This window comes from Paraphaeosphaeria sporulosa (genome assembly GCF_001642045.1).
Source record: "Paraphaeosphaeria sporulosa strain AP3s5-JAC2a unplaced genomic scaffold CC84scaffold_9, whole genome shotgun sequence".
In the NCBI taxonomy this organism is placed as follows: domain Eukaryota; kingdom Fungi; phylum Ascomycota; class Dothideomycetes; order Pleosporales; family Didymosphaeriaceae; genus Paraphaeosphaeria; species Paraphaeosphaeria sporulosa.
This window is the reverse complement of record NW_017253368.1, coordinates 1,041,365-1,065,641: the sequence shown is the minus strand read 5'-3', so window position 1 is coordinate 1,065,641 and position 24,277 is coordinate 1,041,365. Positions and strand designations below refer to the sequence as shown.

At 51.7% G+C, this 24,277-nt stretch overlaps 9 protein-coding genes across 9 annotated transcripts; 6 read left to right on the top strand and 3 right to left on the bottom strand.

Moving 5' to 3' along the window:
• Positions 1-67: 67 nt before the first annotated feature.
• On the bottom strand, positions 68-1,059 carry CC84DRAFT_1262235 (uncharacterized protein; the record flags this gene model as incomplete). Its single annotated transcript, XM_018185136.1, has 2 exons — positions 68-933; positions 981-1,059. The coding sequence occupies 2 exons, from the start codon at positions 1,057-1,059 to the stop codon at positions 68-70; spliced, it is 945 nt and encodes a 314-aa protein (XP_018032630.1).
• A 1,477-nt stretch (positions 1,060-2,536) lies between these two features.
• On the bottom strand, positions 2,537-4,024 carry CC84DRAFT_1167352 (Ssu72-domain-containing protein). The gene is made up of 3 exons (XM_018179164.1): positions 3,923-4,024; positions 3,435-3,732; positions 2,537-3,387 (listed from the first exon to the last, which is right to left on the bottom strand). The coding sequence occupies exons 2-3, from the start codon at positions 3,653-3,655 to the stop codon at positions 2,730-2,732; spliced, it is 879 nt and encodes a 292-aa protein (XP_018032629.1). The 5' UTR covers positions 3,656-3,732; positions 3,923-4,024; the 3' UTR covers positions 2,537-2,729.
• Positions 3,817-4,512, bottom strand: CC84DRAFT_1008024 (uncharacterized protein). The gene is made up of 2 exons (XM_018173346.1): positions 4,400-4,512; positions 3,817-4,335 (listed from the first exon to the last, which is right to left on the bottom strand). Exons 1-2 carry the CDS (start codon positions 4,418-4,420, stop codon positions 3,979-3,981), a joined length of 378 nt encoding a protein of 125 aa, XP_018032628.1. The 5' UTR covers positions 4,421-4,512; the 3' UTR covers positions 3,817-3,978.
• A 999-nt stretch (positions 4,513-5,511) lies between these two features.
• On the top strand, positions 5,512-6,930 carry CC84DRAFT_1098842 (uncharacterized protein; the record flags this gene model as incomplete). Its single annotated transcript, XM_018174790.1, has 1 exon — positions 5,512-6,930. One exon carries the CDS (start codon positions 5,512-5,514, stop codon positions 6,928-6,930), a length of 1,419 nt encoding a protein of 472 aa, XP_018032627.1.
• A 5,237-nt stretch (positions 6,931-12,167) lies between these two features.
• CC84DRAFT_1252929 (aromatic compound dioxygenase) lies at positions 12,168-13,429 on the top strand (the record flags this gene model as incomplete). Its single annotated transcript, XM_018184375.1, has 4 exons — positions 12,168-12,625; positions 12,685-12,827; positions 12,876-13,041; positions 13,095-13,429. The coding sequence occupies exons 1-4, from the start codon at positions 12,262-12,264 to the stop codon at positions 13,427-13,429; spliced, it is 1,008 nt and encodes a 335-aa protein (XP_018032626.1). The 5' UTR covers positions 12,168-12,261.
• Positions 13,430-14,077: 648 nt separating this feature from the next.
• Positions 14,078-15,006, top strand: CC84DRAFT_1189539 (uncharacterized protein; the record flags this gene model as incomplete). The annotated part of the gene is made up of 4 exons (XM_018181063.1): positions 14,078-14,104; positions 14,150-14,215; positions 14,312-14,417; positions 14,528-15,006. 4 exons carry the CDS (start codon positions 14,078-14,080, stop codon positions 15,004-15,006), a joined length of 678 nt encoding a protein of 225 aa, XP_018032625.1.
• A 1,093-nt stretch (positions 15,007-16,099) lies between these two features.
• CC84DRAFT_1252923 (amino acid transporter) lies at positions 16,100-18,124 on the top strand (the record flags this gene model as incomplete). The annotated part of the gene is made up of 6 exons (XM_018184374.1): positions 16,100-16,361; positions 16,417-16,656; positions 16,706-16,801; positions 16,861-17,523; positions 17,574-17,826; positions 17,875-18,124. The coding sequence occupies 6 exons, from the start codon at positions 16,100-16,102 to the stop codon at positions 18,122-18,124; spliced, it is 1,764 nt and encodes a 587-aa protein (XP_018032624.1).
• Positions 18,125-21,569: 3,445 nt separating this feature from the next.
• On the top strand, positions 21,570-22,433 carry CC84DRAFT_1179193 (uncharacterized protein; the record flags this gene model as incomplete). Its single annotated transcript, XM_018180394.1, has 3 exons — positions 21,570-22,172; positions 22,220-22,311; positions 22,364-22,433. 3 exons carry the CDS (start codon positions 21,570-21,572, stop codon positions 22,431-22,433), a joined length of 765 nt encoding a protein of 254 aa, XP_018032623.1.
• A 675-nt stretch (positions 22,434-23,108) lies between these two features.
• CC84DRAFT_1179192 (alpha/beta-hydrolase) lies at positions 23,109-24,195 on the top strand (the record flags this gene model as incomplete). Its single annotated transcript, XM_018180393.1, has 3 exons — positions 23,109-23,140; positions 23,628-23,670; positions 23,725-24,195. The coding sequence occupies 3 exons, from the start codon at positions 23,109-23,111 to the stop codon at positions 24,193-24,195; spliced, it is 546 nt and encodes a 181-aa protein (XP_018032622.1).
• Between the last annotated feature and the right edge of the window lie 82 nt (positions 24,196-24,277).

The window sequence follows — 24,277 nt, the reverse complement described above, 5'->3', positions numbered from 1 at the left end:
GCATGTCTGGAGGTTTTAGGAAGAAAGACTGAAAAGTAGGCTTCATAGCGAGCAATTCGACAGGACTTCACATCAACGAAGCAGTCTTCTCGCCAATGGTCCCTGCGATTCTCTTCGCAATGCTTACAGGAGGCTTAGCTATCAATCCAACAATGAAAGTCAAAGGGACTGCAACTGCGAAGTAAATCCAAAAGTGCGGGCCTCCAGGTCGAATTTCATCTGACATGCTGAATAGGGATGCAATGTAGCTCAACGGCAAGAAAACAACCGCAAGGATTGTGAGGCGCGTTACATTTTCGGTCTCTGTGAGCGAGCGGCGTCCCTCGATCAAAGCAGCCGTCGATGTCACCACTGATACCATGGCCTCCAACCTCTCCCCGTGCTCAGCTACCCCCGTGCAGATAAATTCGAAGTCGTCAACAAGCACATCCCAGTCACGATTCGGCTGTTTGCGGTCCACGTGGTTTTCGATGAAGCGGATCGTGCGGCGCAGTTTTGCTTGCGTTGAGAGAACGCGTCTACGCCAGCCTTGCAAAATACGCAGGTTCGTGTTCAGCTTCTCCAGTTGTGCGATGAGATCGCCAGAAAGGGTCGTAGATAGTTCGTATTCACGGACGCTCAGGCCCATGACGGCGATGTAGTTTACCCATTCAGCGGCTACAATCTTCAACGGATAGTACGATATGTCGCGCAAAGTCGGTTTGGATGTTGTGGAGCTCTGAGGCGTTTCTTGAGTCCAGTAATGAACAAGCTCGTCTAGCATACCTCGATTGTTGACTGTGGTTGGATTACCATCGTGGCCATTCACGCCTCCAGCAGGGGTCGTTGTAAAGTCTTCGGTGCCTCCGAAGAACAGCTTCGACGCAAGATGTACTGGAGGAAACCCTAGTGCAGTGTAACTCTCTGAGATTGGTGCATCAAGTAACACTATACCTGCCGAAGATTAACGCGCGCTTAAATCTGCAGGTCAGTGCGTATACCTGTCCACTCTTCGCCCGGCCCATCTACAATTACGACTGAACAACCGTGTTGTATCAAGCCGATCCGCTCTCCACGCATCGTCGGCAGAATTACAGCTTTCCGTGGTTGATTGCGATCGAGGTTCAGGGACTTCAATTCCGTTGCCTTTTGTTCGAATGCGACGATTCGGTGGTACTGTAGCGACAGGAAATTTTGCTTCTTATCGCGAGATGGCAATGAGCAATTGTTTGGGCTCAGGCTGCTAGTGTTGCGCCAGGCCTGGTGTACGTAGGAGGCGAAGAACCATGGGTCGATGTTGAAGAATGAGCCGAGTGTCTCAATTATATGCTTCGATGCATCTTCGACCAGAATAATGCGTCCTCCGCGACGTGTTCTCGATGTATCCTTTGCAGGGTCCCAACTCTGTTCTAACTCACGATCGAAAGCCTTTACAGATATGCTACGGACTGTTGTAAGCGTCGATTGCCCAACATTTTCTAGGCATACGATGCGAGACCGATCGTGGATGGGACCAGGCTGTCGAAGAAATTCGTAGAGGTCTGAAAGGCAAGGGTTACGCTGTTTCTGGGCTAGAATACGTTTGGAATACATACCCAAAATCGAAAAGCCGATACGTTATGATTTAGCTCTCCCCTAAGACTACTGTTCCTCATTTATGTGTGGATACTGGGACGTTCCGGTGAGAGGCTCGGTTGCGTGCTTAATTACGACCCATGTCGTGCAAACCGTGAGCCAATAGCTCAAAGCAGAACGGAATTCAGCTTGATGCGGGGCAATGGGGCTCCAGAGTAAGCGAAAAAACACACTGTTTGAACTAAGCAAAGAGTGGCGAGCGTGAATCAGCGCTTTTGAGCACAAGCGAATGGTAGCATGTTGTCGTCCAGGTTGAGCTGTGAAGGAAGTTCAGGTCTGCCCGCGATGACTCTGGCCCCAATTCTGTGGTGCGATCCCGGCGGCGCGCCTGACTGACTTGACCCAGTGAACATCTATGCGAGGCGCCCAGTGGCTGAAAGCTTTAGATGTCAACAGGACTGTTCCTGTGCGTTGACAAGGGTTCCTCCCCTCTCATACATCCTCAACACTTAGCACGGGCGTTAATATGTCTAGGGCGCGATTAGATACGAATAGAACGTCTGTCAATTACATTCAGTTGTTCTACGATGCACTCCGCCACCGACACGGATCCACCAGAAAGTCCTGCCCGCGAAGCAAAGGAGAAATCTCTCCAAAATCATGAGGGGCACGCACTTGCATCTTTGGAAAAGATTGGCGGTATTCGTAGAAACAGAACTGAGGCGTCTGAGTGACGAGAATGCACGCAAAGCGGACCCAGTCGTGGACGCAGTGTACTCGCACCGGGTCAAGTTGAAGCAATCGTTGGCGCTCTAGATACTAGGCATCCACAGGGGCCGATATAACTAACGAGAGTTCAATGGCACATTTGATTCTACAATCACTCGCTTTGTAACACATTCATAGAGATGGAAACTGATATTCTATCCTGAGTCCTCATAGCTATAGCAGGTCCATGATCTATCGTCAGCCACTATCATGAGTGAGCTTTGTCAGGCAATACATCCATAGTAGCCATCAACGACATGATACCATAGAACAGCAACGAGGGAGTAGTAAGTGTAGGACCGAGGCAAGAGCCCCGACAAATTCGATTAAATCATGCATTGACGCCGTGCCGATGCTGGGTATCATAAATCCGTAAACTCGTAAAACATCATCTCAAAACGCCTTCCTTAAAACCAAGCCAGACTCCATATAGCCGGCAGATTTGGCCACTTCTCCTGCCACGCAGCAAGGATATCAGGCACGCGCTCGTCGAAGCCAGCGCGCGCACTCCCGCCGCCGCTGTCCCAGCCAGTATCGCCATGCGTCTCCATCTCCTGCACCGCAGCTTCATTCAGCATCAGTGCGAGCTCGCGAATGCCTCGTCCGCCGACGAGCGCCTCCTCGTGGTTATCCCTGATGTCGACATTGAAGACGTGCACCGGGCGGTTCATCCGGCCGCCCTTGTTGTGCAGATCCTCGAGCACGGCATCGAAGCAGCGCTCCTCGCAGGTGATGACGACGTCGACTACGCCGGCCTCGGTGCCTGCAAAGCCTTGGTCGTCTTTGTGCTCGAGGCGCGGCTTGCCTGGGATCCAGTCTTGGAAACGCTCGGGGTATGACTTGATGTTGAGATTTCGATCGAGCATGTTGAGCAGGCCATTAGCGGTGTACAGCTGCGTGTTTTGGTTGCTGAGCTCTTGGTGGATCGCAGAGTATGTGGTGCTGTTGAACTTGTACACGTTTGGCTGTGTGATGCTGGGCCCGGGGAGCCGCACTAGCGAGCCGGTGCCAAAGGAGATGGTGGGGAGGTTCGCAGAAGCAAGCTGGAGGTGTGCTTCCATCGAGCTGATACGGTTAGCTAGGGACGTGGAGGATGACGGGCAGTGACATACCGGTTCTGGTTACTTGCACAAACAGTGCAGAACTTGAGCTTGAAGTTTGAGTCTGAAGCCACAGCTGCCTGATCCTGTGCTGGAGCGGCAGGGGCGCCATCGACGGCGACCGGGGGCTCCATGGGCGGCGGCGGAGGTGGTGGAGGCGCGGGTGCCGGTGCTGGCGCGAGCTGCTGCTGTTGCTGCTGCTGAGCACGCGCTCGCAGCCGTGGGTCCGACATGGCGAAGGTCAAGCACTATACAGGCGCCGGTCGGTGGGTGTGGGTCGTGCCTGCCTCGACGCGCGGAACTGCAAATTCTTCACACGGTCAGTGAAAGCTCGCCAGCATGGGATTTATTCATTATCAAGCATCAAGGGCGATATCAGAATTTTCAGTGTATATTAATAAAGAGTCCTCATGGACAATAGGACAGCTCCAATAAAGGTGTTCATCATTTCGCGTCACGGGCGGGCCGGGCAGCAGCAGCAGTGGCGGAGGGCAACTTACAGTGAGACGCCGCGTCAAAGCTTGACGCAGCCTCAGCCGCGTATCGAAAGCGGCGGTCACGAGGCTGGATGACACCGGGTATATGGTTGTTGGTGTTGGAGGACGGAGGCGGACGTGAGAAAGAAAGAGAGCTGTGTGTGAGGTTGAGCTAGGGCGAATTGTCTGCAGGCTTGGCACGCTAGACCCGGTCGGTCTGACATGGCCTTGAATGCGGGGTCACCCATCGTCGCTGGAGTCCATGCTTGGGAACCGCATGCCATTATTGCCAGGCAGGTCGACGTGGAGAGGCATAATCCAAGAAGCCCATGTCTCCCGACATGTAATTTCCTGTTCCTGTTGATAGCATGGGTGCTATCGAGGCTGCAGAGAGAGTCGGCGACCAATGCAGTGGCGGCTGGGCAGCGGTCCCCGGTCTACGCTCGTCAGAAGTTGCAAGACCAACGATGAACGGCCATGGCCGACTGAAACAAGACATACGAGGCATTGCATTGCGCACATGTCGGGCTGTCGGACGTCAGCCAGCACTACGCGTTCGCCCACAGCGGAGACGATCCATCAGCAGCGCGCGTGATGCCGGTGGTGTTGTTGGCGTTCGAGTCCCTTCGCGTTAGGCGTTTCATGTTTTCGGTGCCTCTGGCTAGGCTAGACAAAATAAGCAAGGCCGCGCTCGTGTGGGAGCAGACAGGACATGAGCCCCCGACGCCGCAGCGCTCTGGCTGTCACTGCGGACGCCTGCAGAGGATAGGTATACCACCAGTTCATGCCCGCCGTACTTTTGTCCAGCTGCGCGTGCTGCCTGCCCGTCTCCACCTGAAACCATCTGCTGGCGTTCGACCTAGAACCGCGAGCCAAAAATAGAAGCTGGAAGCACTTCGACGAACCACGCCCGCCGCTCAGCACCAGCACGCCTCGAGCGCATCTGCCCGCTCGCGCACAACAACCCTCGACAAGGCCGCCCCCGCGAGCGCCGCATCTTCTTGCCCCCGCTGCTGCTCCCACGCTGCTCCAAACAAGCCGCGCCGCCGTCCTTTGCGCGTTCACTGGGTAAGTCTTAGCGCCAGGTCCCCGCAACAGCGCTTCCCCAGCCGCTGCTGCTGTGCGAATATTGCGAATTCGCCGGGCGCACCACTCGTCCCGTCGCTCCTTCCAGAACATCTCGAGCGCTCCTTCCCGACCCATTGGCTGGCGACTTCTCCAAACAAGCACTCGCACAAGCACCGAACCACCCATCGCCAGCGCTTTCGCAAGTCAGCCTGCCCGAACCGCTGCCAGGTACACTCCCGCCGTGTCCGAGCACCACGCCGGCCGAAAGCTGCCTGGCTGCGCGCATATGCCACTGGCGGTGCTGCCATCTGTGCCCTCGCCCCGGACTGCGCTTCCAATCGCCATTGCGGCGCCGCAGCGAGTGACGGCACTCATAAACACGCACGATTGAGCTGTTCCCCGCTGACAGCCGAAGCCTCCAGTCTAGACACACACCACCTCGCATGACCGACACGCGCATCGAGAACCCCGCCGACGCGCGGCGCCTCGCTGGCATCACCGAAGGCGTCGCCGTCCGAGGCCGCCCCAACCAAAGACACTCAGCCATGGCTGCTGATGTCCTGTCGCCCCGGAGCGAGCCAGGCTCCCTTACCTCGCCCAACGCAAATCGAACGTCTCTCCCTCCACTCGTCACATCCCCGCCGTCAAAAGCGAAGCTTGAGCGGGCGAGCTCGTATGCCAGCAAGCGCCTCTCCACCTTCTCCAATGCCTCGGCTTCCCAGTCTGTGCACACGCGGTCACGGCCACAGTCTACGGCATTCCCCATCTTCCACTCGAGCCTACCCTACAGCCTGGTGAGGGACTTCGCATATGGGCCGCTGCATCCTCTCTTCTACGGACCACTCCCGGAACACCCCTCCGACATCTCCACACCCGCTAGCGAAGTCAGCCGGAGGCTTTCAGACCCGCCGGCGGTTGCATGGCACGACGACCATGGCTGGTCTGCCGGCACTGGATCATGGGACACAGGAGACGGAGAGCAGCTGCCAATGACTGCGTATGAGGGAGGCCCACCTTACGAAGAGGACGAAGAGATTTCCAGTCCCGTAGTGACCAGCCACACGCGACACAAGAAGCACAAATCCAACATTGTCAACTTCGACCAGACCCGAGGCCGGAGAGGCTTCCCGGGAGAGCGGGGTTCCTATGCGGGCGCGAATGGCGACGGAAATCATGTCTACTATGTCAACGACATTCAGGACACCACTGCACCAGGTGGAGAGTACATCACATACCCACCAGAGCAGTCCTCATCTCTGGAAGTCCCAACTGGCGCATCGCGGCGCGACTCCCATTTCGCGACAACCCTGCCACGGCGCGCTTATACCAATGATGAGGGCCCACCGTACGACTCTGACGAAGACATGTCCGAGAACGAGAACTTCCTCAATGAAGACAGTCGTTTCTCGCGAGACTACCAATTCACGATTGTCTCTCCCGACGAGGAGATGCACGGAAAAGCCGTGGCTCTATTTGACTTTGAGCGTGAAAACGACAATGAGCTGCCGCTTGTCGAGGGACAAATCATACTGGTTTCATATCGACACGGCCAAGGATGGCTCGTGGCCCAGGATCCAAAGACTGGCGAGAGTGGTTTAGTACCAGAGGAATACGTCCGACTGCTCCGCGATATCGAAGGAGGCTGGAATGGACTAATGAACGGAACTACGTTGCAACAAGAGCCCGCCAGCCTGGAAGGGCTGCTGTCTCCAGTATCAGCGGGCCCAGAGGCCAAGACTCCCACACAAGCAGAGCATGTAGCGTACACGCCGGTCATCTCAACGTTCTCAACCAGCACCAAGGACCTCGAACCGTATCCCAAAGAGATGCTTGGTACACCCACAGCGGCTCACGGCAACTTCCCGAAAGCCAAGGACGGCGAGAAGACCGAGGGCCCAATGGAGGGTGTAGAGGCAAGCCCTGAGCCCGGCAGCCGGCCGCAGAGCCAGGGAACGAAGCCTTGAAACACTCCCGCCATTTCGGAAAGACTTTAGACGAAACGATGGCAAGACGATTCTTAGCGGATTTGACTTCCCATCTTTGTGGAAGATTGAACGCCTCACGACTTGCGAATCAGCCTCGGCTGGATACTGATACATTTCACGACATTCGCTTCTTTACCATGTCTTAATTCAAACTTTAGCATTGCATTAACCGGCTTGGCCTGGGCGTCACTCGCTCGCCAGTATCAAAGGTCTCTGAGATGGGGCGAATTTTACGGGTCAGGTCGTTCTCAAAACACGCCGACCGCTGGAAGACTGTTGGGCTTTGGCTTCGGCTTCGGCTTCAACTGTCGTTACGTAGGGATAACTGTCGACATGAAGGGTCCGCTCCGGGGAAGACAGTAGCGCAAGAACAGCGCAACGAGCACCTCAAACTGTAGTTGTACGCTCTCGCCCTTCTCATGTTAAACGAAAAAGACATGTGGGCAGGATTTAGGGCTTGGCTTGGGCGGAACGGATTTGGATATGGGGCATCGGGTAGGAGTCGGATACCAGGGGATGGGCTCTCGGGTGCATGGTGTATCCTTCATGAGACAGGAATAGGAAAGGGTACTTATACGTGCGAATTTAATGAATATGGGATTGTGGTATACGGAGAAGAATCTTGAGTGTTCGAGTCTGCTCTGAGAGTTTGAGTGGCAGTGGTGGTGCGATACGACATCGTGTGAGTGGTGCTGCACACCACGGCCATAGCCGCAAATTGTGCCGCCTTTTGGAGTCTCCCTCATTCCTGTTCAGCTCGACATTTAACCTTCCACAACACACACGGTTCTGCCACACTCCCATGACCTTCCCACATTCCCAGTCGGTGCAATTCTTTGTCTTCCGAAAAACCAGCTCCCTTCCCCTCATTATCCCTCCAGCGTGGTGACTTTTGGACCTCCGGACCTCGCCCACGTCGCGCCGCCTTCCGGCTCTTTTGAACAAGCAACGATCTACCACATGGATACACTAGACCGGATCTTTCAGTCCCCCACCGCTGACCGCGCCCCAGCACATTGCCGTCTCGGAGAACGGTTTCTAAAGGCCCACCCACCGCTCTCATGGTGGACCAGGTGTATCATTTTAGTCGCCGCAACAGCAGCGAAGACAGAAGTGCGAGCAAAAGCAGAGAGAAGGCACAGATTATATGCACCGATTCCTACCCGTGCTACAAGAGACGATTGAAGAGCCCTGGGGCTCGTCTTAGCACGTGACTTCGCGTTCATCTCCACTAGATTGGCTGGCCCGAAAAAACTACAAAGACGCACATCCAAGGCAGTCAAGCATTACAGAGCGCACTCAGGTCCAGAATCAGAATGAGACTGTTACAATCGCCATGTGGATAAGGCCTGGTTTTTCTAAAAGCATCAACGACGTGTCGATGTGGAGGGCTTGGGTTGTTGAAAAAGTAAATGCTAGATAAGAACAATATGAGAGCGCGGGAGAACTCGTGCAGTGCCCAAAGGCTGGCCACGCTACAACACGAGGTGGATCAAGTGGGGTGTATAAAATGAGGTTTCGGGTAGATTGAGTCTTCCCAGCCTGGTCTTAAGGCGTGGGCTAGGACTGAAATTATCATGATGGCAAAGGAGCCATGGGAGTGGAGGTGGGCATCCATAAACTGATTCGGCCCACCAATATGAGAGGAGGATTGTGGGAGCTGTGGAGAAACCAAATCGGAACTCTTCATGAAAATGTGGGAGCCCGTGTTGGCTGTCTGAAACATGCGTTTGCGACCGAATATGGGGAGGTTGACGAAATCTGTCCTAGATCGATCAGTTGCAACAACCATATCCAGCTTTGTAAAGAGAAGCGTATATAACTTGCATCTTCGTGGTCTAGTCGAGTCTCAGTTTAGCTTCGGAGTGATGATGGAGACTAGGAACTGCTGTTTGTACCAGGTATCTGCGCCGCTGTGGGTGTCGAACAAGTCATCAGATCGACCCCAATGGGGACGGGACGGTGAGGACGACTACAAGGTTGCGTAGGGTGAATACATGTGGCAGATATTGGTTCTCGGACATGCAAGATGCTTCTGCATGGGTTTGGTACGGAAAAACTCAACTAGCCGCGCTATGGGTGGGGCATGCGATGCTTGATCTCGTATGGAGGCGAGTATATAAACTTGTGTCTTCTCGTTCTGCTTTGACTCTCACATTTCGGCTTAGCTGTAGGTGGTGATTAGAATGGCAAACGAACAAAAGAATGTAACTGGGGAGCAGTTGTCTAAAACCATTCATAATATCGACGCATGGGATGAGGTCAGTGTCGACTCTGTTGATTCAAAAAGGATTCAACGTGTATCCGATGTGGAGGGGAGCTCGGCCGTTCAAATATAGGTCCTCAACAACGACATGGGACTGGTCGTGGACGACTCAAACGTTCATGGTATTCTCCGTATTTGTGGGAAAGCGGAGCGTTGTCTAGAGGCGATGAAGCGCATGCTCATGAGTCATGCCACCAGCTCATTTGATATCTCCCGATGGAATACGAGATAGAATCAGGCATTTAAGCTGCGATTCGAGGTTGGTCTTGCAAGCTACAATTTGTCTGCTGCACTGAACGAAGCAAAATTGCAACGGCTTCGAAATATGGCGTCGTCGTGGGTTCTTAGAAACTCATTTGCCAACCATACAGGAGTACGGTAGGGATATTGGGAGAGCCTGGTGTCCAAAATCTTTGACATGTCCGCTCGTGGTGCTCTGCCGTCAAGCCTGCGAAAAGACGCTAGGCGATGACCCATGGGCGTGCTTTGAGTATCTAGATGGCAGAATTGTCAACCAAACGTGCATATGGGGCGTTTGCTGCCTGATCTCACAAGTCAGACGCACATAGAATTCTGTGGGGATCCCCGAAAGCGTCAAAGCCACGAGGAAGGGGTTTTCCAAAACACACTATAGTCCTCCGCGCGTGTTGTGAGATGGTAATGGTAATGGCGATGGAGTGAGTGGGTACTGTGGGGTCTAACTAGTTGATGCTGGGGGCGGGTTCCTTGCTGGCGTCGCGCGTGCTCAACAGATTGGATGATTGTGATGCTACTTCTCTAATAGCTATAAGGATCTATAGTACATAGGTCGGTTCTATGTAATAGTCTAAGACGCTATCCACTTTAGCGTCTATATAATGTGAATAAATATTCTACAACAGGCAGAAGCTGGTCTTCATTATCGCCATCATCTACAATCTCACCGCTCGGTCGGTCAGTCTCTCATCGGGGTCATGCCAAGTCCGCTTCGCGCATCTACAAAGCCTTCATCAAACCCCGCTGAGGTCGCTGAGGTCGCCAAATCGCCGTCACTCGACGAATGACTGTCGCCCGCTCGTCCGTCGCCGCTCGACTAGAAAGCCAGATTTTCTTGTTCGACTATCCATCTGACCTCTGTGAAAGATTATGGCTGCCGCTGCTGATGACCCTGAATGGCTCCTTTCTACCTTCTCTAATACTCGAACGAATATAAGTATGTCTGTCATCTCGTTCGTCTAGCCCTGCGTTGTTTATATTATATTGCCTAACTTATGGCACGGATAGATGCGGCAGTATATTCTTAGTTACTAGTTGTTTAGTTCTGTACAAACTGGCGTTAGAAAATCTATCAGTTTTGTATCCTTCATGATTGAATTATACATCGTTACCAATATTGTATAGCTACTTCGGTAGCAGAGGAATACCTAACTAAGTAGGCGGAAAAGCTAGAACAGCTATTCTATCACCTTTAAGCATAAGAAGTTTTGCTTAGTCGAACACTGGGGATATCTGAGCGCTCTTTTGCAGACGTTCCAGAATAGGAAATACGTGGTATTCATGTAGCGCTGAACGGCGACCTTGCCTTCATAGGATCGGCGTTATGTACTCTTATTTATTAATTGATTCATTATTCACGCCTTGCTCACTTACATGGATCTTCACTTGTTCACATACTTAAGACGAGGCCGACACCCTCCCGACCTCCGTTTTACGGAACTGTATAAAGTGGGCCAACTGAAGATAGCCTCGGTTGGCGGGTCTAAGACTTGAGAGTCCGCGCGTCGATTGACAATAGCCTTGCTCGTGGGCCTTACAGCCCGTCACACATGACAATGAGCCACATGAAAACAGAATGTCTCGATTAGCGCATGGCAGAAAGTTCTCGCTTTTCTTGATCCAATTGATATCAATTGCTCCAACATAAATTTGTCTAGAAACCCTTTGTAAAGCTACACCTTGTCACCTACAAAAGATCTATGCAAGAGGCACACTTCTGGACCCCGCTTTCTGCACATGCCCTACAGGGTTCTCGTACGGAAGTCTCAATGGCTTTGCCAAGGGGCAACCCCGATTGCAATCTGTCTTGCCGAGTGGAGACACGCGTTATATAACAGCAGAACCCCTGCGGTTGCTGCTGATCTGTGACATATCTCGGGAGGACACATGGATGCGCACATAACGAGAGGTAGATATTTGCTATGCATGAGAAGACTTCTGGAACTTCCGAATTGGCACGCACGCAACAAGGAACCAGAAGCAGAGCCTTCGATTGTAGATGCTGAGGTTTTCTGAATCATTCCAACATTGACTTATCGTCAGTGGCGAGAACCTCGTAGTCCAGATTGTGAACATTTGAACATTTGAACATGTCGTGCAGCTCAAGCTTCATCAAGCCGCAAGGTTCGTGAACCGAACAATGTGCATGTGTGTCAGCCAAGAATCTGAAATTAAATGTGAACGTACGCTGTGAGTAACGAAATACTTGACTCCTGCGGAATATGGCTCGTGTTGTTGGCGCACCTCGAAGCTTACGACGCCTCTGTTCTGATTGGCTAAGCGAGCGGCACCCCCAGGTGTGAAGTCTGGGCATACAAGGACTCAACATGGCCCTAAAGGAAGGTAGCCGATTGGAGAATCCAATCACATCGTTCTGAACTTGCTGACGCGACATCTTCAAACTGCCTTCACCAGGTACCAAATATTCAACGGGGCCAAGAGGGGTTCTCCGTCTTTCAGCCGCATCGGAGGATGATAATCCAGGAATCGGAGCATACCCAGGCAGGAAGGACTGTTCGTGCAATCTATATTTCCGCATGGAATCCAGGAAAAATCGCCATGCTGTTAATCTGGAAGTAGAAAATCATCATGAATGACAGCTTGGCACGGCGGGCGCCGTTGACACTGGGCGATAGCTTGCGACGACGAGTATGCTAAGACCCCTATAGTTGGAACTGCAAGATGGAACTGAGGAGGCATAAATTGAACGAAGTCCTTACGAATACTCATCAGTTGCTCAAGTCGATCAGGTTCCAACGCAAGCTTTGATCCCTTCCCACAACGCCATCATGGTCCACTTCACCACTCTTTTTATTGCAGCGCTCGCAGCTGTCCCATCGCTTGCTCATCCAGGCCATGACATCGCAGCTGAGATCGCAGAGCGGGCTGAATACCGTAGCAGCAAGGAGTATCGTTCGCTCTCTCACTGTGCGGACGCCATCAAGGCTCGCGATCACATGATGGTCAAACGCCGCATCGAGCAAGTTCAACAACTGCAAGCAAAGCGCGGTCTCGAGCGCCGTAGTTTGACGGATGTCTTGAACAAAGACCACAAGTCGACTAAGAAAGTCACCCCGGACAGCTCTGCTGCTGACATCTTTGGATCGAACAACTCCTGCATCTTGCAGCCTGAGACTACTGAGGGCCCTTACTGTAAATCTACCCCTGGAAAGTGCAATCAAGGTGGAAGGCTTGCTGACAAGAAACAATAGATGTTACTGGCGAACTAGTTCGCAAGGACATCACTGATGGTCAGAAGGGTGTTCCCTTGACCTTCGACGTTCAACTGATCGACACCAACACTTGCAAACCCGTTTCTAATGTCGCACTTGAGGCTTGGTACTGCAACTCTACCGTAAGGAAACACGCTCGACCCTAGGGATGCAGATATTGACAGAGCTAGGGTGTCTACGGCGGAGTCAACGCTGGCGGCAATGGCAACTCGAACGATAAGTCCAACCTCGACAACCCGATGCTGCGTGGCATCCAGTTCAGTGACACTGATGGTGTTCTGCAATTTGATGGCATCTTCCCTGGTCACTACACTGGCCGAACGCCGCACATTCACAGTGAGTAATCATGTCGGTGTTGCACAGAGCCCAATCCTGACTACGCCCCACAGTCCTCGCTCATCAGAACGCTCAAACTACCGTCAAGTCGTACGGAACTGTCCTCACTGGTGGCACCATCTCGCACGTTGGTCAGCTCTTCTTCGATCAGTCGCTCATCACCAGTGTTGAGAAGACGGCCCCATACAACACCAACACGCAGAGTCTCACTACCAATGCCAAGGACGGTATTCTCGCTGGAGAGGCTGCGACTAGCGATCCAGTTCTCAACTACGTTCTCCTCGGCAGCACTGTCTCCGATGGCATCTTCGGCTGGGCCACTGTCGGCATCAACACGAAGCTGAGCAAGACAGTCAAGGCTGCTGCCAACTACGACCCGACTGACTAAGCGAAGTTTGGGGATCTGACATGTACAGGATACTGGAATATAGCATGTAGGGAATGATGAATGGCTGTGGGTGCGGCAACTTTGGAAGTTCGCTGATTGGTGCACTCTTGTAACATCTTCCTCTCTGAGTGTAGGGCTGAGTCGTCAAAACCTGTTCGGTTGTAGTTGTGTAAGAATCCACTCGCTTGTCTTGCACATCGCCACTACATAACCTCGCCTTTCTGTCACTTGTGCCTACGTGGGTCTATGATCGTTCAAGTGCTTACGGACTTCTAATGAACTTGAACCTGCGTTTCTTCGTGAGAGTCTTTTGCAATGTGACTGTTTCAACTCTTGATTAGCTCAGCGGCTTCGTTTGCTGTTGTCGCAGGTTCATCAGATCCCCATGGTGAAGCCGAGGAGTGGTTTAAAGCTCAGGTGCCCCGGAAAACTCCATTGCACTTGGATGAAGTCCAAGCTTCACGTCACTACTTTTCCGTTGGGGGTCAGTACATTGACGCCGTGAGTAATCAACTACAAAACATTGGAATTATAACCAACTTGACCTCTACTACAGCCGAACGGAAAGGTAAGGACTGGACAAGTGTATGTGGAGAAACTGCAGCCTCCAGCCGGTTTGATGCAGAAGTATCCTCTTATCTTATCTTTATGACTGGCGGTTCGCAGACAGGCACAGTATGGTTTTGATAATGTCTTCAATGTCTGGCTGACAGGACTTAGAATTGGTTGCACACATCGGATGGATGTCCCGGGTGGGCATCATATTTTCTCAGCCTTGGATACACAGTCTGCTTGACTGATGAGCCTCAGCATGGTCGATCGCCCTAAGAGCCTGGTGATGGCGCTATGTCCATTACTAACGTTTCCTTCGTGCGAACCTAGTTCACTTCGGGGAAGAAATTCAAAATTTGGCCGCAGGCACACTTTCACCTCCAGTGGCCCAGGACTGGCGAACCTGACCATCAGAGCTTCGATAACTTCTTCGCGAGTAAGACACAGCAACAAATAATACGACGAAGGCTTCCGTAAACAATGTAAACACATTTTTAGCCTTGCTTGATAAGATTTGGGACGCCATCTTGGTATTGCATTTGTAAGCTGGTTCTTACGGATGGGGTGAGGGCGATCGACGCACAGACGCTGGCATCATTGCGCTGGAGCCCGAAGGTCCCCCGTTCGAGAATCAGATAATTGGTACTTGGCCAGCTCGACCATATGGCATCGGAAGTCTGCCCTTGACATTCGATCCTCCGATCACGGATGTTGCCAAGGACTTGCCTACCCAGCGCATCAATTTAACAAGAAGTGATCGCAGCAACTGTATTGTACAGCAGAACCCTCCTAAGCGGTTGTCCAATTTGGCAAATTTTCCTGTCTTGTTCTATGTCACAGAAGCAAGCTACCATGCATACTACGATTACTGTACTCTGGCTTTTAGGGAACAGGCGGGTATGCAGGTTGACTACATAGACTTACCGGAAGTTGGGATTCGTGACAACGGTCATTTCAGCTTCATGGAGAAAAGCAATTTGCGAATTGCTCCTTTGCTGAATGCCTGGATACAGAAGTTTGTGTAGCACATCAGGGTTAGTTTCTTATCTCGACCCGTGTTAGATGATGTGTTCTAGCTGCATGTTGCAAAGAAACGACGTCTACGATCAGCGATTTGCTACAAGGCGGAATTGGAGGAAATCTTAGTGATGACATGTCTTTTCTGTATCTGGGGCTTGTCACCAAGGTAATGATGGTACCGTTCCCATTCAAACATTTGGCACTCACAAGGTCGACGACCCTTCCAAACGCTTTCACTAGTATGTTCTCTTCATAATAAAGACAAAGCTTGGTTGCATCGTCAAAAGAAGCATCACGCGTGACTTAGCTTCGGGTTACTAGCACACGGGAAGCAGCTCTCCTGAGGAAACGTCGGCTTGTGGAGCAACGGTACCGGCCGCATTTGGCCTTATCTCTAGCTGATATTTGGTCCCACGAAGCCTAATGGAAGCATGGGCACTGCATGGATTAGTGCTCGCTGTTGGACCAGCTGCGGCGGTCCATTGGCCACAAAGCCGGGCGTAGCGCGTCGATCCCGTCACGCCAGAATCAAGTCCGATTACGATTCACCCAGGAACTTTATCGACAGGAACAAACTTCCGCAACGGTAGCTTGGAACTTTGAATCCCTGGCGAAGTGGCGTTGCGAATGTTTTAGCTGCCTCTTTCGATCCATGAGGAGACTATTCGCCCGAAAGGTCTATCCAGGTTCAATTTGATCCTCTCTACATGCCAACGCAAACACTGAGAAATGGCTCAAAGCTACGAAACACAACCTTGAAAAGGTACGTTCAGCTTGTTCGATAGTGCAGAGCTTGGGATCCGAGGTGGTTGTACCCCACCCTGTCGTTTATGGCTACAAATATGTCGCCATCGGTTCGACCTGGCATTTCTGTGGACGGACCGATATGCGCACGTTGCCTTTCAAGCATGCAACTGCCGCTGTCGCAGATTTGTGGCTCGATGTTGCCATTCGTAAAAAGTGAGTGGCTTATCTAGGCAAAAGCACCGAAATATGTAAAGTTGTATAAGATCTCCTACCGGTACGCACTTGGCGAGTCCATCAGGCGCATATCTTCTCTTTCGAAAAGCCTCCAGTTGAGATTTGTCCAAAGTAGCAATGTCATTTCCTAGGTTCCGCTTCGGCGGCGGTTCAAAGGGTGCAGCTACCAATAGTACAGCCGTTAGCGACGGAACAGAAATTAGCGATGGCAGCTTGACATACGTTGCAGAGCAAGGCGGAAACGACAGTCTACCCTCCTACCAAGAGGCGCTTGGAGCTCCTGTGGAAAAGCAGTCTCCTTTCGGATACGCCGTTGGTCCCGTTACTATCATTTTCTTAAACATTAGTAAAATGATAGGAACCGGCGTTTACTCGACCCGTAAGCAAGCATCTGCAGCCCTGTATTGTTTGCAGACCACTGACCGATAAACCAGCATCGGCAATCTTAGCGGGAACAGGCTCTGTCGGGGTGAGCTTGATCTACTGGTTCATCGGCTTCATCATCTCGATCTCATCGCTTGCTGTATATTTAGAGTATGCATCGTACTTCCCGAACCGCTCTGGGTCCGAAGCTGTATACCTTGAACAGGCTTTTCCACGACCTAGATATTTCTTTCCGATCGCATTCGCCGTACAATCGGTCATACTATCTTTCAGCAGCGGAAACTCGATTGGTACAGTTCTGATGCTCACATACTTGCTGCGCATTGCTTATGATAACAGTTTTGGCGAAATATCTCTTCGCGATGAGCGGACACACACCCACGAATTGGGAGTTGAAAGGAGTCGCGATCGCGGGGTACACAGTTGCCGTATTGTGTTAGTGATTGGCCCCAAGGAAGGATTCGGAGATTTTCGGTATCGCTAATGTGACGTAGTGCTTGCCTTTCATACGCGCTTTTCATATATGCTCTCGAACGGAATCGGGTTGGTGAAGGTATTGACCCTTGTCTTCATCGCCATCACGGGCTTCGTTGTGCTAGGAGGTCATACCAAGGTCGCAGACCCCGAGATCAACTTCCGCGACTCTTTTGCTGGGGCAGCAACCGCTTATGGGGCGACAAACGCGATGTACAAGATTGTGTTTTCGTATGCTGGGTTCGAAAACGCATTTAACGTCGTGAACGAGGTGAGAAACCCAGTGAAGAAGCTAAAGACCTATGCGTTCATCGCCTTGACCATTGTCGCAATCTTGTATACCTTGGCGAATGTGGCATATTTTGCTGCAGTACCAAAGGCGGAGCTCCTTGCATCAAAAGAGATTTCGGCTGCACTGTTTTTCAAGCATGCTCTCGGCTCCAGCAGCGCTGTCAAAGGTCTGAATTTCCTCATCGCTTTATCATCGTTCGGTAACCTCGTTGCTGTCCTACTGGGACAATCGAGGTTGATACGGGAGTGTGGTAGACAGGGTGTGCTTCCCTTTCCACGGTTTTGGGCGAGCACCAAGCCGTTCGGAACCCCTCTGGGACCCTACTTCATTAAATGGTTTTTGACGGTGATTATGATCGTTGGACCGCCAGCTGGCGATGCCTTCAACTTCAGTGAGCACTGCACCTTCTATTCTGGAACACGAGGCTGATATTTGCCACAGTTGTCGACCTTCAAGTGTATCCCGACTCCTTGTTTAAGCTGGCAATGGTAATAGGGTTGCTACTTGTGCGACGGGCTCGCAGCCGCCTGAACTTACCAAGGAGCGAGTTTAGAGCGTGGGACATCGTCGTCTACTTCAACATATTGGTTACTCTTTACCTAGTCATCATGCCATGGTACCCGCCCGCGAAGGGTCGGTATGGAGGCGATGTATCGTTCTGGTACGGAACATATATTGTCGTGGGTATCTCCATGTAAGCTCTCCATGCACCCATGAAATGAACAAGCTGACACCACAGCAGCATCGTCATCTGCGGTCTCTACTATATCACCTGGATCTATGTTCTCCCTCGTTTCGGCAAGTATCGCGTCTGCCAGGAAGTTATTGTGTTGGACGATGGCGCAGAAACGCACGCGCTAGTTAAAGTACCACTGCACGAGCTGGCTGAGTGGGACGCGACCCATGATGCGTCGGGCAGGAAGTATAACAGCGACAGTGGGTCTGATACAAAATTAAGAAATGATCTGGCAAGCGAAGGCGAAAAGGCATGAACACTTATGGTGGGTTTTTCGATGGAGGAAGACCGTGGGTTGCAAGCGTGAAGGAGATGGATTCTGCAGGTAGAAGTGCTAGCCTATACCTACCTATTAGCTAGCGTCACTCCTGCCAAAACACTGAGCAGCTTCTATTGTAAATATGGTGCTGTAATTATGCGCTATGAACGATAGCCATTCCATTGCAATAACCTGAGAGTGTCCGATACGTTCCAAGTACAGTCAATGGCGAATGACTCAACCCATATTTTCTGCATGAGCAACCTGGTTGGGACCTCAATTACAATGTCCCTCTACACATTGAAGCCCATTACCAGTGACCGGGCAATCTTTCTGGACAATCCACTCGCGGCCAACTGGTCAAGTACTTTTAGCTCCATTTTAAGTAATGTATCAGCCTCACTTACAACGTCCGTAGCCACATACCATCTGTGCGAGACGCATGTTAGCAACTGCATGTATCTTAATGTTGGTGCGCAGATTGAGACTGCACCCATTCTCCACAGATCTTGCGTGTGGTTGTTTCCAGCTTCAAAGCGTGTTCATGTTATCGTCATGAGGGGAAAAGCTTACAACTTGGCCGGCGTTGCATCTGCACGTAGGAGCCTCATTACCGACACAGCCGTTACCTGGGTTAGAGCAAGCAGTAGCGGTGGTCGAAAGTGTCGCGATGCTAAGCAAAAGTGCCGAGATGATGACACGCATATTGAGTCAACGGTGAATTGGTGAATGAAGTGCCTAAGTAGAGGATTGTTGGTCGAATTTGATGGAAGTTGAGAAGCTTAGTTGAACAGCATTTATGCATTTCATCTCCCACAGAATAGCCGTCTTCCTAGGCATTATTTCATAAGGAAGATTGATGATTGGCAAAGGGACGCGTACACTTGACCCGAAGAGAGACAGAATCTTACAGTGACTTGGAAAATGAGAATGTATGTTGAGGCTTTTTGTTTTGATTGGAAGAATCTCAATATATGGCCAGTAACTTTGCTTGGGTGCTGGCCTTAAACACCTCGGTGTAACACCCGCGTAGTACTGTCTTACGCCAAGAGCTTAACGGTCGGCCTCATTACCTCTGCGGCTTTCAGAGTGCTTGCGAGGCAGCTCTTAGTGACCATGTGCTCTGGAAAAACATAGCAGCAAATCCTGGAATGATTCCAGTATCATGAGCGTCTGGCATGGCAACGCTGATAGTGATACGCTCCGTTTCGAGCAACAACAGTGCAGTGGCGCGGAAGCATGCCACTTGGGCCGCCTTAGTAGAGTAATTCCGGCAATGTTGCACACGGTTGGACAGCCATGGTACTAGATGTGATGACTATCTTGCCACAGAGTAGGATTGTGCCGTATGAAGTGTGTCGCTAGTACCGTGCTGAGGATCGAGCTGTTATTGTTGTCTCTATGCGTATCAGACCCGAAATGGGTGGTACTGCGCTCAAAGTCTGAGAGCGTTGAATGAATACGGAGAGAATGCGTCGCCCGCTGACGCGTTCGCAATGAGCACACTTAGTCTGTCAGTGACTGGATTCCAACAACCGTGCATCTGACGAGTAAACGTCTTGAACGTGCTCTGCACTACCCCAGGTTTCACAGGCAGTCTTAAACAGTGCTACTTGGTTTTCGTTAGAGGAAACATCGCATTTGGCGAAAATAGTGCTGTCGCCACTCGAATTCAGTAACGAAGCCAATTGAAGTCATTCCAAATCCCAGCTAGAAAAACCAATTCTGTAGCCGCGGCTGACTAGGTGATGTGCAAGATCACAGCCGATGCCAGCGTGTTAGCTGTCAGTGGGGTACCACATCGAAAAATCCCAGAGCCATGCCTACTTATTGTTGCACCTGTGATCATAGCAACAGTGGCGCGATGTGGCGCATGTGAAAATTGTACTGACGATTGCCAAACCGTAGGACCTGCACCTTTGGTGTGTATCGACGGACCACAATTCCTGGACTCGATTTCAGCGAAATGACCCACGACGGCATCGTGGCGACCATGGTTTCCAGCTTAGAGCCTCCTGTCGCCATGAGTTTATCCTGCGTTCCAATTTGGCGACAATTATTTGCAAAGAGACATAGTTCAACTCACGGGAAAATACTAAGGTTCATGGAACAGCAGTAGGAGCACCCAACTTGGAGCTGGGAACGAACTTCGACACGGCAAACAGTAAATAGAGGACACATCCTCGGAGGTAGAGCTAAGATTAGCATCGGCAGGAGAACCTATCCTCATAGAACTCACAGGAACACCACTGGGAGACGCGTCCAGTCTAGACCTCACGACAAGGTACTTCGGTCAATCATGAGCCGCGCTGCTTCCTGTGCGCGAGTTTCGTACAGTCGTTCCAATGAAATTTGAATACGCCACTTTTCGAGTTTTGCTATGCGGATGGACCGACTAGTCACAAAGCGTAAGGTTCTATTAAACTGTATCCTGCGTCAAACACATCCGGTTAACACAAGCTACACCCGTCTCTTCACAAGGCACTTCACCTTGGATTTCGTTCAGGCGCGGCTTGGGAATATCTCTCGGACAGTTCCCCCTGTTTATAAGGGTGGCTTCTCGCTGACTGAAGTTCTCGTCACCAGGCTCTCGCAGTGAGAGAGCTGCTTGATCCAAACTTAGTACGACCTTAACATACCGGTCTTGCCCACCCACCCTGAGAGCCGACCAGTTCAAAACCTAGACTCTTGCACGTTGTACAGAAAACGCTAGTCGAGCGTCTGAAGCTTCGTGCGTCGTCGTAGCCCCACTCAGTTGATTGAATACGAAAGTCATGCCAAGGGTACGCGAGCCTCACCAACACCCATCGACGCGTGAAACTTCTCTATTGTCAGCCGCCGCCGATCTGTGATCAACCGTGAAAGAACTAAATCCTGGAGGGACAAAATTGGATCGTCAATGAATGGTGGCTGTGAGACACGAGGACTATGCACCGGAGCGACTAACAGTCGCAACGGTCGGAGAACCTCTTTGGCACCCGATGTAAGGGCAAATCAGATCGGCGAACAGTCCAAGATATACGATATGCTGCAAATAGATTTAACGGTGTGGCGGTTGAAGTCTTATTTCTCAGCCTCCGGATTACGAGACACAATCTCCGAAATGTTCGTATTTTGACACGTGACTCTTCGGACATCGGCAACGAGTGATCACTACGAGAATACGACAACGACGGCGGCAAAGGGTCCCACCTCTGGGAGATAATTCAGAAAGGTCCATCGAGTTGTAAAAATCCGTTCGCTTTGAATACGGAATACGAAAGTAGTTGTTTCGTATGGAATGTTCCCATTTGGGCCCTACGCGCATGCCGCAAGACATGTATAAATTCGACAGCGAGACTGCTGTATATTATCCTCATTGAACAGCGCGGCCAGTCTCTTCACCTTTCAAGCGTTTCAACACTATTTCAAATCTCAAAATACCCAGCACCATTTCACCAACATGCAGCTGCTCAACTCGGTGTTCTTGATCACCTTGCTTTCCACGGGCTTGGTAAACGCCCTCGCACCTCGCTCCTCTGTCAACGGTCCTTGCACTGGTGCCGGTGGAGCACCCGGCGTCTGCATCTCAACCTCATCTTGCTCGAGCGGTGGCGGCTCGTTTATCTCAAACGCTTGTCCTGGAACGGCAGCCAACATCAAGTGTTGCGTCAAGACAAGTTGCGCTTCCGGAGGGAGCTGCAAGTGGGCCTCCCAATGTGGAGGAACCACTCAATCTGGACTCTGCCCGGGTCCCTCTAATTTCAAGTGCTGCAAGCCGAAAAGCGGGAGCGGAACCCTTCCAGGCTTGAACTCTGTTCAAACTAGGAACGCGCGCGCCATCATTGCTCGTACCAAGAAAGACTTTGCCGCCAGCCAGCAGAAGCGTGCCTGCTACGTCGCGATCACTACCGCCTTCCAGGAGTCGGGTATTCGCATCCTCGCCAATTCCAAATATCCCGCTTCTCTTAACTACCCCCATGATGGCGTAGGTTCAGACCATGATTCTGTTGGAATCTTCCAGCAACGGCCTTCCTGGGGAAGCACCAAGGATCGCATGAATGCGGTATGTCGCCCATCCCGATGCAGGGAACTTTGTACTGATTTCGACAGGATCTGAGCGCACATTTCTTCTTCAACGCCCTTAAGAGGGTCAGAGGCTGGCAGAGCCTTGCGATTGGAGTAGCTGCCCAAAAAGTTCAAGTGTAAGTCCCGGTACGTCATCCGCGCGTAGACAGCATACTGATTCTTGACAAGTTCCGCGTTCCCTGACGCCTACAACAAGTGGGTGGCCAAAGCGGAGAAGGTTTGCAACGCCGGATTGTAAAGACTGGCTAGTATCTCCTGGGCTTATCCTGCACGTACAACGTAGCGCTCGTGATGGGAACAAGGCAAGGGTGATGCGACGGTTGTATAAAAGGCAGAAGAGGCGGTACTCGAGATGTGGGATTTTCTTTCCGAAATATTATTTTTGCAAGCTTGTACCGAACACGAATTTGAAGATCTGCATTGAGCAAAGTAGTAGCGAACCGAAAGCCAGACCTCAGATAGATGTGATGACGTAATCATGATCTATGGGGTCTTCCGCCCCAACTTCTACCACGTCCAAAATGCATTACATGTGACATAAAGTCTCCTCAATCCCTCCATTCCCTATTGTATATTGGAATGCCCTCTAAGACTTGGTGGCTGGAACTTCGGGGCCACTCTAAGATGCAGTTGCGCCGCAAGTGGTGCGAGACAACACGTATGGATAGTGTTTGCCTGACCTGCAGGGCTGCATGCCGCATCCCAGAACATCCTGAGAATACCCAGATCTAGGGTGTGGCTGAAGCCATATCTCGGATTTCCCCACGTGGCATGTCTTAGATTGCCATATATAGGATTGCACCGATGATGTTGGCCCCGGCAGCCTTGTTCACTCTTATTCCGAGCCCCATTCGGCACGTTGGGCACCAAGCCTAAAGCTCTGATGCGCGCACATCTCGAGAGTACTTGGCCGATGGCTATTCACACGGGAATGCACCCTTCTTTGTGCGTCTCCCTTGTATGTTGTCACCCAAAATGCATCTCCATACGAACCCCTAGGCCGTGCATAGCTCCCTGTGTACGCCCCCACACCTTCCACAGTAGCCGCGACTTCTTTATTCTCTAACTACGACATATCGTTTGGGTCTTTAACCTCCGTCTATCGCCGCATAGCTGAGGACAATGCGGCACAGCAAGCCCTGTAATCACTACACAAGCACTAGCTTCAGAGCTTCGAAATCCAAGCGGGTTTGCTGCCTACCAGCTGATACACGCCAATCGTCGCGTTTCTACCGAGCTGGTGCGTTTAGTAGTGGAACAGGGAATACACCCGAGCTCAATTGGCCGCGGGATTGGAGCGTTGTCTGCTGTATTTTTAAGAGCTACTTATTCCAAGCCGTCGCACTGACGGAATCTACCGGCTACAGCATGAATCTTTTCACATATTAGTCGGCTTTCTAGCCCAGGTAACTCTTGCTCATTGTACCGACAGGATCTTGAAGGCCATACCGGGAGCTGGCATCAGATACGAGAAAGTGAGTTTCGGTCGCTCATCTTCCATGATGCACTACTAAATGAACTCTTTTCAGACCATTGCGTGTGGCTCTGTTGTGTCCTACAGTAGTTATGTCCGCATGATTGACACGGTTGTCCCTGGAGCAGCTTACAACACCTCTACATTCTTTTGGTTCTTCCCCGCACTGAACCATACCGGAGCAAACCTCGCCTTGTACCTCGCGGGTGGCCCCGGTGAAGCCTCCAGTTTCGCCGCCCTGACAGAGAACGGGCCATGCATTTCCAGTAAAGATGGAAACCCTGTCATCCCGAACCCATTCCCGTTCAACCAAACGGCGCACGTGCTGTATGTAGATCAGCCAAACCAGATCGGCCTCAGTTATGATAGGATTGTGGTCGGTGTGTTCGACGCCCTTGGAGGGTTCGCTGGATGGGGAGACGGGCGACCCCATGAGGAAGGGCAGCGACGACCTGGCACATCTTTTGAACCACGGCACGCGCATGGCCCTGGTCTACGGCGACCGCGACTGGCGACGCAACTGTGAGTTTCCCCCCGCCTCCCCCCGTCCCATACAACGTCCCCCTCATCACCTGTCCAGGGCTCGGCGCCGAAAACCTCACGCTCTC

What these genes read in the sequence shown, in the direction of transcription:
- CC84DRAFT_1167352 (XM_018179164.1), bottom strand. Translation starts at nt 3,655, where the DNA reads ATGTCGGACCCACGGCTGCGAGCGCGTGCTCAGCAGCAGCAACAGCAG. An exon ending in TGTGCAAGTAACCAGAACCG is followed by an intron (nt 3,388 to 3,434) that starts GTATGTCACTGC and finishes TAACCGTATCAG; the next exon opens with CTCGATGGAAGCACACCTCC.
- CC84DRAFT_1008024 (XM_018173346.1), bottom strand. Translation starts at nt 4,420, where the DNA reads ATGTGCGCAATGCAATGCCTC. An exon ending in TGTGCGCAATGCAATGCCTC is followed by an intron (nt 4,336 to 4,399) that starts GTATGTCTTGTT and finishes TGACGAGCGTAG; the next exon opens with ACCGGGGACCGCTGCCCAGC.